This window comes from Pleurodeles waltl, chromosome 7, assembly GCF_031143425.1.
Source record: "Pleurodeles waltl isolate 20211129_DDA chromosome 7, aPleWal1.hap1.20221129, whole genome shotgun sequence".
Classification (NCBI taxonomy): Eukaryota; Metazoa; Chordata; class Amphibia; order Caudata; family Salamandridae; genus Pleurodeles; species Pleurodeles waltl.
The window spans coordinates 218,857,617-218,870,487 of NC_090446.1; the positions used below are offsets into that span (position 1 = coordinate 218,857,617).

General features: G+C 39.7%; 1 protein-coding gene across 1 annotated transcript in view; it reads right to left on the minus strand.

Annotated features, from left to right (window-relative positions):
• Positions 1 to 719: 719 nt before the first annotated feature.
• SPO11 (SPO11 initiator of meiotic double strand breaks) overlaps positions 720 to 12,871 on the minus strand; it is an 883,213-nt gene continuing 871,061 nt past the window's right edge. The window contains exon 13 of the mRNA XM_069201619.1: positions 720 to 918. Within this exon, the coding sequence (XP_069057720.1) occupies positions 799 to 918 (120 nt within the window). The 3' untranslated portion in view covers positions 720 to 798. The remainder of the gene's footprint in view (positions 919 to 12,871) is intronic.

The window sequence follows — 12,871 nt, forward strand, 5'->3', positions numbered from 1 at the left end:
AAATGTCAGTTCATTAGTTCACAGAAATAAATGTATTGTAATAATAATAGTTTAACTGTTAGTCTAGTATTTGGTGTAGTTAATCTTTGTTTATTGAGGGCTTATGATCAGATCATTTGTGCCCATTTTATCCACAATTGCATTAAACCAGTTGTTCAGCGGATTATTAAAAAATTCCTTGCTACGATTGAGTTTTTAATATTCTTTAGAATGCATATTTTCATATTTCATTGTTATTATGGCACTTTTCTAAATACTAAAAGTAAAAAACACTTTTGAAAATGAAACTAAAGAAATAGTCTGGTAGACAGATAGAAACTCTGCGTGAGCATGAGAAAATTGTGGCTTACCCCTAGAAGATGTTATTATTTGACAGGTATCCAGGCTAAATGCTACCGTTTATTTATGTGCAGATACCTTTTTCCTGCACTTCACCACACACTTTTATTTTCTCCATTTCTTTCTTTAGAAGTTTTTCCCACGCTCTACCAACTGACAACAGAGGGGTACTTTACAAGCTCACAGAGAAAATTAATAAACATGTGCATTGCTTCGTGATGGTGAACTTCATCAACACTCTCATGAAAAAGAAGTTGGAACTCTCTAGGATTTTTTATTTTGTTTTATATTCCCATGTCAGGATAATGCAAGATGAAACATTTTGAAGCATTTTCAACTTTATTTCAAAGATAACAGGATACACATTTATTTTTTCTCATCATTTCATAAATCTGGTGAAGCAAAAATAATTCCATGCAGTTTTTGCAAAGTAAGTTTACCTCAGACCAAAATGCATGTTTAAAGCCACCCACCAAATTGTAATTTGTTTGGCAGATACACTCTAGTGAGATAATCTGATGACAGGGCGGTCAGCGCTTGTATTTCTGCCTTCGTTTTGGAAGCTGACATTAGGTCCATCTGCAAAATAGCAATCCCACAAATTAGACAATACTGTTTTTTCAAGTGTTAACACCTAACATCTAACAAGGAAATAATGACATTTAGTGATTAATTATTTCACTATAGACGTTTAAGTTACACAGTAGAATACAGGTTTAACTAACTAATATAACAAGAAATGAAAATGATTCGTAAGGCCTGTATTTCTAAACTCCTGTCGATCTTCTCTTTAAATTAGTTTCAAACCTCACCCGTAAAAGGTACAGTTAAACAGAGAAAAATAATAATAGAAACAGAAAAACACATACTTTTATGATTGCAAGAAATAATCAAAATAGAAAGGGACACATATATGAACGTCAATGTATAAATTACTCAAGTTTAGGTAGGTGACAGTAGAGAGGTTTCAAGTTTGACACCTGAAGGTGGATCTTAGTAGTGGTGATGTGGTCACACTGGTCCTCAATCCAGTTTGCAACAGCATGGGAAAGTCCATGTATTTGAGATGAATGCAGAGAAAGTATATTCCAGGTAGATTCTACGTTGGAGCCCAAATTACACTGGGTTTTAATCAGTGCTCCTGAGGATGACGTGGTACTTTTTGAAACGTTAAAGCCCCACATTTATACAAAAAACAATGTTTTAACAGAACAACAGGTTTGGAAAACTGATTTCAAATAAACTGTGTGAAAGGAGTTTGACTGCCCTTCACTCAGATTCTTTATTTAGATATATTGCGAAAGCAGTAATACACATAATTCCTTAGTCAAAGCATGCAAAGTAGTATTCATTATTGAAAGCAGCAGACAACTGGAGCATTATGACCTTAGTGGGTCCGTGGAAACAGTTTCCAACCCAACAATGTTTGTGAGTTTGGCCTTTCTCTAGCTGGTGTGAGAAGACCACCACTTGATCGCAGATAGAATAGTAACAAAGCTAAGATAGTATAACAATGGCATAACCTTTGAACATTTTTCACTATTGCAGCAATCTCCAAACCACCTCAATGCCACTGGTGATAATGGAACTTTTCTCTTTTAAACAATAAAGTATGTTTCTTTGACTTTATGAAATTTGGGAATATTTTTTCCCAAGGCAGTTTACTATGTAAATGGAGATGTGCATTATGCAAATTTGAAAATATATAAAAAAAATTTAAGACTACTAGAAAAGGAAAATATATTTACAAATAAATCTTATATTCCATAATTGTTATATTTTGGAATCCACAAGCAGTAGAACATCTCTATGTACAGATACTGGACAACATATTTGTGAATTTGGAAAATATGTTAAAATAAATAAACATTCCAAGTAAGGTATACTTTTCAGGTTTTTGTTTGCTTTTGAAAATTGCAGACACCACACTGAGTCAATAATAAAGCACATTTTACTGAAAACACCATTTGTAATCATTTTTTTAAACTGGATTTTTTAAAAGTTGAAATGTACTCTAAAGAAAGCTGTCAACATAAAGCAACACTGACACTGCACCTTTATGAATTCCAGAAGTTTCCACTTTCACACAATGCCTGAAAGTCAGTCAGACAGTTTGAAGTAAAATAGTGAGAGTATGTGAACCAACTCAAATGTACTACTATGTTTTTTAGTCCACATAATGGTGGGAGCTGGGTATCTGCAGAGTCCGAGAGAATACCCATGTTGAAGAACTAGGATTACAGGTATCTATCTTTTTGTTATCAAATGTGAGTTTCTCTCTGATAGCCATAAACAGCACAATAGAGAAGCATGCATATAAGAAACTGAGGCTGAAAGGTGGCAACCAAAACATAGAATAGAGAAACAGCCAAAACTATTTGAAAAGGTTTCAGAGGATTTACCCTCATGGTATCTGTCTTGGACTTACAAATCAGTATAATAAAGTTAATCAAAGGTATGAACCGTCCTTCAAATAGTTCCCCTACAAATATCTGGATTAGGGAAATTCTTTATGATAGCAACTGTAACTACTTTGCCTGTGGCATATTAAGCCTTTGGCTTCCCAGGCAAAAGTCTGTAGGCTTTTTCTTTAGGAAGTGCAAATATATAAAATACTATGTTAAAACGCTTAGGTGGCATGGCTGTTAACCCCATGTGGCTTATTGGCACAAGTTACTTGATCACATGTTGTCTGCACAAGATGGAATAGAAGTTAGACATGACACAAGGTATCTTTTTGAATTGCAACAAATATTTTCTCCTTTCTTCACTAACCTCCTACTGTCTAATATATGAAAACTCCTCTTCGCTAGGTAAGAAAACTTAGGAACATTTTAAAAAGAAATCACCTAATTGTAATTGAAATCTCAGATAATTTTAGGGAGATAATCAGTACCGTCATTCCGGACAGTTTTATGAATGTCTTAGACCAGTCAATCAAAAGAGGTTTCATGCTCAGATAGGGTCTCTGGAAACCTGGATGACCACTCCCAGGGTTTTGTGTGTTCTATAATGATAAACGCGTTAATGTGTTATATTCCCCAGGAAATGAAGATGTTGGACAGAAATATGTTGCTTAGCACTCAGTGTAGTTCTTCCATGAGTTGATCTGTGTTCCTTCTCTACAGGAGTGGGCTAAACCACTGTAGACACAGTTTGGCATGCCTAGCTGGCTTAACCCCTCCCCCCTCCTAAAAGGACTCTGGATTTGATTAGCCCATTTTTGTTAAGGTAATACATCACAGTAGAGTTATCTGATTCACGAAAGATGGATGCTGATGAGATCGGTGGAAGAAAGAATTTGAAAGTTCGGTGAACTGCCCTTAGTTTCAACATGTTGATGTGACAATTTTCTTCTGGCGGAGCCCACTTCCCTGTTAAGGAGCCCACATGCACTCCACAAATTTTCTATTGATGCACCATCACTAAGGTTTGCATTGAAGAAGGTTTGTAAAAAGGAACTCACTGAAGCATGTTCTCCCTCGTGCACCCACATGACTGTGAATGAATCAAGTTATTGTTTTGTTAAGTTCTATCAAGCTCTCTATGTCTGCAACCACTGATCTTCCCAGACTCTCTTGAATTTGTTGCATGTGTAATCTGACATTGGGTCCTATGACAAGGCAGGAGGCCCTGCAGCCAAGAAGAGAGGAAACTTCTCTGACTGTCAGATATAGTCTTCTTCAAAAGTTAACTAATTTCTGGTTTAATAAGTCTGCCCTCCCAAGAAAATTTGTTTTTTGATTGTGTCTACTGCCAGCCACTCCAAAGCATTGGATAATGGTTCAGTTGATCTAAAGATTAGGTCTGGTAGTCTGACAGTTGTCTGGAGGTCCCGCTGCAGCTTGAATGGTAAGTTGACAACAGTCTTCTGGATATGGGTACACGAAGATGCACTTTTGCCAGTGGGTGATCACTACAACTGTCACGTACGAAGTGAATGCTCAGGGAGCAGACTTAAGAGTGTAAGGAAGAAATTTGTTCTAGTCATGAGAGTCCCCTTATCATAATCTTACTACTGTGAATTCAGCATTTAGAGATCTTGTAGATCGATTGAGACTATCCAGTCTTCCTGGTGTAGAAAATGTGAACAAGGGCGAGCATTCTGAACTTTCTACCTTATGAGCCATTTGTTGGAATATTTTGGATGTAGAATGAGACCTGACTTGTGTTTGGTTCTTATAGAAAGTGAAGATACTCTTTTCCTCCAATGTTTCCAAACATTTTCATCGGATCAGATGCTTTCTGCACCAGTGTATTCAACAGAATCAGCTTTGATAATGTTGATGATATACTGAGTACCGGATCTAGTATCTAGTATTTTGCTTGCAGTAAACGCCTGATGAAGAAAAGTATTTGCCGGGCCTAAAAAATAACTGCAGGTGCCCCCCTCTGGAAGCCACCTGCTCAAATTCAGCACTGGTGGGAGCACTGTTGCCCACTTTTGTACCTCTTAAACTGAACCTTTGGAATCTCCTTCTGTATTTCAACTCCTTTGATTGAGTGTGTTGCCCTCGATTTTCATGCATTGTATTTACCAAAATAAAGACATAGCTAGGATCTTCTTTTGTGTTTGGTCGGCAAGAAACATAAGCCAAAGCCTGCAGAAGCAACTCTTAAGAAGACCATTCACAGTGGCCTTGAGTTGATATGACTGTTGAATCTTTTGCACACTAATGAATTGGTCTGACGTGATCATTCATTCCTTGAGCAGTTCCTTGAAATCCTGTTGTGGAAAAAGGTTCCACAAACTTGCCATGGTATTCCATTGTGCACTCTTGTAGCTACCCAAAGTGGCAGAAGAGCTGACTGAACTGATGGAGGTGGCTGATGCTTGGACCACTTTTCCTTAAATAGTTGATCTTCATGCTCTTTCTCTGCAGGACAGAATCAGTGGAACATACCCCTTGTATCTCTCCTTAGCTGACATTTTCATATGCATTCCATTGGTTTAATGGAGAAAGGGGAAGGTCAGGCATCTTTGCCTATCTGGAGGGTGATGAGACGCTGGAGATTTTCAGGAAGGCAACTCCTTTCCAGATTCCTTGTAATATTGTCACTCCTGATAGTGAAATCAGGTGTAGTGTTCTTTCATCTGTTTCTTTCAGTGATAGCCTCCCAGAATGTTACTCCAGTGCATTTTATAACTATATTCCAATCTGTCATCTCTCCTGACTGTGGAGAGGGGAGAACATTCAGTGATAAAGGAGGAACGAATAAGAGGCTGAACTCTTACAGAAAAGAGAGACCCACAGAGTACTGCAAAATCTGTGAGTCTTCTACAGGTGGACTGGGGGGGAGCACTTCAACTGTGGGAGTCTTCATGCCCTAGAGAACTAGAAATGGTCTTGATTCTTTTCCACGATTAGACACGGGGTGATGCGTTATAACCCTGAGATGCTCAGTGTTCCAAAGGCAGACTCCTACAAGACACTGAGGCAATGAGTGATTAGCCCCAAAACAACATATATATCAAATGCCTCAATGTCTAGTGTCGCAGTGTGAATATTTCAACATTTCGTGCCTTAAATTGGACTAACAATGGGAGCCTTGATTGTATGAAGGAAGGACAGTGGCTCTGCATATGGTCAAACCTGGTCACGTCTATGGCACGTATGGAAAAAACTTGCTTCCTCTCCCTGAAGGAGTTGGTCGACTGAAATGGAACGTGGCCTACCCATCTATACCTGCTTCATTCTCTCTGTTCTTTATCTTTCTATATTGCATCTCTATGTGAATCTTAGACTTCATTATGGAGTAAGAATCTGATGGGCAGATAACATGTGAAAGTTATTTTTCTAGGACTCCTCAGCTGCCCTTAACAGAAGGACATTTATCAAAGACAGCAGGTAGGGTAACTGATGAATCAGATTTAGAAAATGTAACACCTAGGGAAAAAAAGGCACCAACCTCTATAAAAATTGGAAATCTACCAAGCAGGCATATAAAATGGAGTGAAAATACGTTGCCGAGTTAGTTATAATTATTTTTCCCAGTGCTCAAAATCAAACAGTGACACCAACAACATTTTCTCCGCAACACAATCAGAAATACTGTGTATCTTTACATATAACTGTCTCAGGTAATATCACTCCACAGACGTGTTGCAGGAATATAAAAGCAGTATCAATGATTATTTATCTTGATGTACAAACTCATTTTTTGTTGTAAGAAGTTATTTACCCACTGTTGCCAAACACGCTGGTGTCTGCTTACACGAAGCATTTACTAACATTTTCACAGAATACCGTCTTAACTTATAGCAAGATTCTTTTCATTTTTAGGTCAGGCATTAGCCAAGCTACTTTGAGGTCACTAAAATCATATGTATATAGTGTATATTTACTTATGGGGGCTTTATGCCAGCCTTATTGATCTACTGATCTTTCATTGTCGTTCACATTCTGCCCACTACAGCATACAGCATGGGGCGATGTGTCAGACCGCTTCAGGCATTGACTAACTTTGCTGTGATTGAGACATTCTGCCCTTTCACACATCCACACACAAAATAGGGCTCTTCAGTGCCAAGCACTACTATTACAATGTGGGCTTTTTGAGACCCAAAAATATTTTTGATTTTAGCCATCGCTTTTTAGGGTCGAGTCTGCGTTGCATGCGTATCGCAGCAAGACGATTTAGTGTTTATAAAAGGGCTCGGAGCCCTGTCGACCTCACGTCCGTGTTTTTCATTGGTTCGTGGGCTTGCCTATTAAAATCTGCTTGCTTTCATTAGTCTAAGGCATGCCTGCGTCATGCCTTTTCCAGTGGCTAGCCCTCCTCGAGCACATCGACCAAGTACAGAAAATATGCGAGGCTCGCTGTTTTCTGTCCGGCTCGTGGGCTACTTTTTCTCTAATTTACTAGCGCGATTTCGCTTGGCAGAAGTCGAGCGCTTTACATAGTTAATTGCACTTTTCCGGGTTACGTGCATAAATGCACTTTTGCCGATAGGTGAAAAGTCAGGTTATGAGTTTACAACACTATCACTATTGTTTAAATTGAGGCGAACTCGGCAGCCTCCACAACCATGTTTTCCAAAAACCACGATAAAACAAGCAAAACCAAAAGACTGCCGGCCAACACCAGTCCACTTGTCTTTGCTAATGCTTATTTTCAAGCTAACTATAAAGTGTAACTAATTAGCCACAAAGGTATTGTGTGCGTAAATGAACCCCATTACAGACTAAACACAAGTAGTTTTAGCTGTCGAAATTGTTTCTGAAAATATTGTATTTAGAAAGTTCAAACTAGAAAAACTATATAATATCTACAAATAACGCACAAAATAATCTGCATCTGCAGTCTCATTATAGGACAATAACACAATGCGTAGGTACAGACAACCTTCAGTGAAATCATTGTAGCTCTGTTGACTTTCTACATTAAAGGCATAAAGTATTCAATGCCCGTACCAATTTTTATCATCTTACATCAAAGAATCAAATTATTTTGGTAATTTTGTCTATTAGAGGGCGTTCATCTGTTAGATGCAACAAATCTTGCATGAAAGTATACCAAGTCAACAGCCCGTTCAGCGTCAGTCCGGATAATTCACATGTGTGTTTCCTCAGCAGTTTAGGATCCCTTTACATCTGCAGCCCAATACTGTATAGTCGCCGGGTTCCCCAATAGCCAATTAATTGCTATCCCACTTATAGAAAATAATAATCTAAAACACTACAGCTTTCTTCTTTTGTCTTTTTTTTGGTTCTAAATGGTGAAACCCTGATTTAACAGATTTCCGAATCATCTATAATGTCATATCCAACTTCAAGCGCTATATCTTCCCAAAATCGGTACATCCTGTGGCAGATCTATGTTAAATGAAAAAATATATTTTCCAGAGTACATCATCTGAGATATTGTGCTGACTTATTAGGGCCTATTTTGTCCAAGGTGAGCGGGCCATTATTTTTCCACAGACATGTTTGTACATGTATAACACCTATCTCTTGTCTTGTCTTGATGAAGATCCCAGAGGTCAAAACTTTTGACTTGCATAGAGTTTAAACCATTCTTTACGATCCTTTTCAGACCACAATATCCGAGACTGCCAAGTCTACACACTATTGTTTTGCTATCATCCGAATTATGGAACCTTTATCTAAATCAAGTCTCTAGGACCTGCTGTATCTTTTACTTGTACCTTTAAATGTGTATAAAAGTGGCAAAAGGTTTCACCACAAAAAAATCAGCTCACCCACAAACCAATTGTGGGCTTTCTTCATCCGATGAGCCATCACTGGGAACAATTTTTGAATATGAGAGCAGATAATACCAGAGTTTGGGAAAATTATCCACTTCAGCAAAAGAAATACATTAGAATAACCCATCACAAAGGTGCACTAAATGCAGTTTTACAGTATATTTATTCATGGCGTGCAATGTCTTTTTTCTGAGTAAAAATATAATATGAGGACTTTCTCCAAAAGTTTACAAAGAGAACATGTGAAGAAATAAAAAAAACTGAGTAAACATAATGGAACACATAACTTCTAGAAAGTCTCTTTGACTACCTATCAGTGGCATTCACAGCGCTTCGATACAGAATTACAAAACCAACAATAGTTAATCAGGACTAAGTCAGCAGCAGCTTCTCCACTATGGCAGAGGAGCGTCGCACTTGAGCTAGCAGCATGGGAGCAACATTAGGATTGGCCACAGGGCAGACTGGGAGCCTGTGCCTGCCGTGAGTGGAGCCAGAAGAGCGGCGATGCAGAGGGCGTCGGGTAAGGTTTTTTTTTTTTCTCCTATTTTTCTTGTCTTCATGTTTTGTGCCCCCGCCCCGCCACTTTGCCCGACAGCAGCTGCCCATGGACTAGGCGGCTAGAAAAAAGTTCAAATCAAATCTTTTTGTGCTGGTATATAAAGGTTAATGGTGAATAATCCCTGCTCTGCATTCTCCTCTTGAATAGAGTAATTTTCTCTCCAAACTCACAGTTTTGCGCAAAGCATTTCAATAACAATGTATACCTGATGGTGGAAACTTCTTTAGTGACTGCTGATGCCTTCCTGATGCTCATAAGGTGCAAATTTAAATGCACAGCCTGTAAGACATTTCTAGGCCTCCAGACCTGCACTTGTATGCGTTCCTGGTTCTTGCGATTAGCTATTGTTAGATCACTTTTGTTTCCAGCCGTTTCCTTCAGGGTCCTTGAAGCATTGTTGCACACGCTTTTTGTAAAAATTCAAGACAATCTACTGTACCACAAGTTTCAGTGGAGCTCACAAACATTTACTTGTTATCTTGCCAATTCTCTAGTGCAGTGGTTCCCAACCTGTGGTCCTGGGACTCCTGAGGGTCTGCATAGCCTTCTCCGGGAGTCCCGTGACTGCTTAGAATATTTCAAGATGTTAACGGATTAATAAAGTGTATATAAATAGTGTGTCTAAATGTAAAACTGAAAATTTTAAAAACATATTGTAAATGTCAAGGACTTTGAAATTAGAGGCTAAAAATTAAATTAGTATCCTCAGATTGATATGTTGGAGGAGTGCAGGTGCATCAAACAGAAAATACTAAGCATGGACTATGTGTGGCTTCAAATGAATTTAGAAAAGCTCCAACCTTCCTATTAAAATAACATTTTTTATGCTTTTTATTTAAATTTGTTTGCTAATCAAATACAATTTGTTATTTTTTGTGTTTGTGTTTGATGGAAGGCATGTTTCTGTATTTTTGTGTATTGTTTTGCGCTTTAAAACATCAACAATGTTTTGACCGGTGTCCCAGGATTCCAGTAATTACTCAATATGTGGGGGGTCCCCAGATTCTCATAATGATTCAGTGCGGGTCCATGGGTTCCAGTAATGATAAAGTGGGGGTCCACAGAAGTCAAAAGACTAAGAACCACTGCCCTAGTAAATATGGTTTTAATCAGAACTTAACATGACCAGGGTGGGTCCCTGTGAAGTTGCCAACTATGCTATGTTGTTGGGCTTTAGTTCTTGTTTTAATCATGAATTGCCAGTGATTGTGGGGAGAAATACAGGACAGAGAACTTGGCCATATCTATGTACGAACTGGTAGCTGGGTGTTGGCACTTTCAATGCTAAGAAAGTATCCCTTTTCGAAAAGTTACTGCAAACGTGATACAGCAGTCAGCAGGCATCCTGTGGGCACATTCCTTGCTATCCCAGGCATTTGTAGCTAAACTCTCTTAGTTTCTTCTTGGTTGCTGTTATTTCAAGACCGCTGCTGGTTAATATATATCAAAATGGCAGTCTTTGTGTTTGCCAGGCCCAAACCTTCCCTTTTAATACATGTAAGGCACCACTAAGATTGGCCCTAGGTAGGGTGCAGTGCATTTAAAAGGTAGGACATATATGGGTGTGTTTTACATGTCCTGATAGTCAAATACACCCCAATTTGTTTTACAATTTTGCAAGGCCTATCTCTCCCATAGCATGGGCATTGCCTTTAAATACCTTTTAGGTGTAATTTCCCACTTGGAGCAGATGTAGATATGGAGTCTCTGGGCTGACAATTTAAAAATACATCTTTTGGTAAAGTTGGTTTTAGATTATAAGTATGAAAATGTCACTTTTAGAAAGAGGTCATTTTCTTGCTTAACCATTCTGTGACTCTGCCTGGCTGTTGAATACATGTCTGGTCAGAATGCCAGTTGGGCTGTTTGTGAATCCACTCTAGACAGTAACACAAAGGGATCTGAGGTGTGTCCTACATAACCTGATCGGTGTTCCTGGACTAGAGTGGAGGGATAAGCTGACTCTTACACCTGAATAGTGTTGTGCCTGTCCTTACAGAATACAGTCTCCAACCCCCTGGAGTGTGTCTGGGTCCAGGACAGGGCCAGGCAGCGTTTGTGTACTGCAAAGTCTTTCCTTTGAAGTTTGCCTACTTCAAAGGCAGAAATGAATATAAGTTTTGGACTGCTGACCCAACAACTTGAGAACACTTCTGGAACAATAGGAACCTCTGCCCAGGAGAAGAGCTGAAGAGCTGTGAGGAGGAGTACTGCCCCTTTGCTGTGTGTGCTTTGCAGGGTTGGCCGCTTCTGCTTTGGAGAGGACAAAGACTGGACTTTGCTGTGTATCCTGCTTGTGAAGTTTCTCCAAGAGATTGGACTGAGCTTGCCTCCTGTTAAGAAGTTTCAGGGACTTCACCTACCAGTCTCTGGGTTCTCGTGCTCAGGACCCTGACTCGCCATGTGGTACCCATCCTAGTTCCTGGGCCCTTGGGAGTGAATGCTGACCTAAAAGCATGAAGAAACAGATACACCGACTCCGAATAACTGCAGAAATGGTGCCACTGCCCAACTCCGAGCCACTGCCTGTACCAAAGCTGTGGTCCCCGCTGGAGTGCGACAAATGTGACTGACCCCGCAGGCCCAACGCCTCTGTAGCACCTCTGATTTCCCACTACATCATGGATCCACAGTGCCATGTCACTGACATTCATGACACCCGACTCAGCCGCAGCTGTAGTGACTCCTAGTCTGTTTTAATGGGATAACAGGAGTTAGATTAGCCTCTGGCTTGCAGACCCGTGCCCCCGTCACTAGTAACTTTTAACCTACTTAGCTTGCTCTGTCTTAGCCTATTTAATTATTTAACTCTTCTAAGATAACTGCCTTGTTTATAGCTAGGCCACTTGTTATGCTTTGCATTATCAGTGCCACTGCACTAAGGCGTCAAAATCAAGCAACAAAGACAAACAAACAGTAGGTGTTCACACTTAGGGATTTTCCCTCTCTATACTTTCGAGGGATTGTTTATATTAATTGCCGTTCAAAGCATGTCTGTTATCTATTGTTTGGGAACACACCTACATCAGGGGTCTTGGTAGATCTGTATAAATACATCGCACTTTAGACAGATGATCAGAGGGATTCCGACCAGAGGGCATCACCACCATCGCTGATATCGATGCTGCACGTCGTCTTGACGCTGACCCAGTCTTCGTGTCCCTGCGGTGTCTGAGATAGAGACCTCATTCCAAGGTAACAAGGGTTGGGGGCTCCTCTCATGGACATGGCATTGGCGGATTAGGTTTAGAAAACCCAGCTCTCCTTTAGGTAGGAGGTTAGGCCTCTCACATTAGGGTATTAGGGCATATTACATCTTGTATGTCTTTCTTATGTATTGCAAGATGGTGGGGGTCTTTGTAATAATGACTCTCGTCTTCACAATTCTGTTTCTTGCAATATTCATTATCCTAATCATTGCAGCCCATGCAACATATGACAAACTGCAGCTGTGTTATAAATAAAAACTATTGAAACTTTACTGCTTCTTTGTCATTGCCTGTGTTTGTATGAGACATGATATATCTGTGAGAAAGGGGTAATTTCTGTTTAACCGCGACACTCCCTGACATGTCTTATTCTCGAGTCCATGCGTAAAGGCTGCCACAAATCACCTTTTACTATTGTGTTTCTAGTGAGGTGTTGCTCGTGAGCCGGTAAGGTTGGAACAACAGTTGCGACTTGTTGTAGGATAGGCATAGTCGCCTACAAGCAAAAGTACTGTCATAGTTTAACCAGCAGTCTTGCCTAAAGCAAGAGTC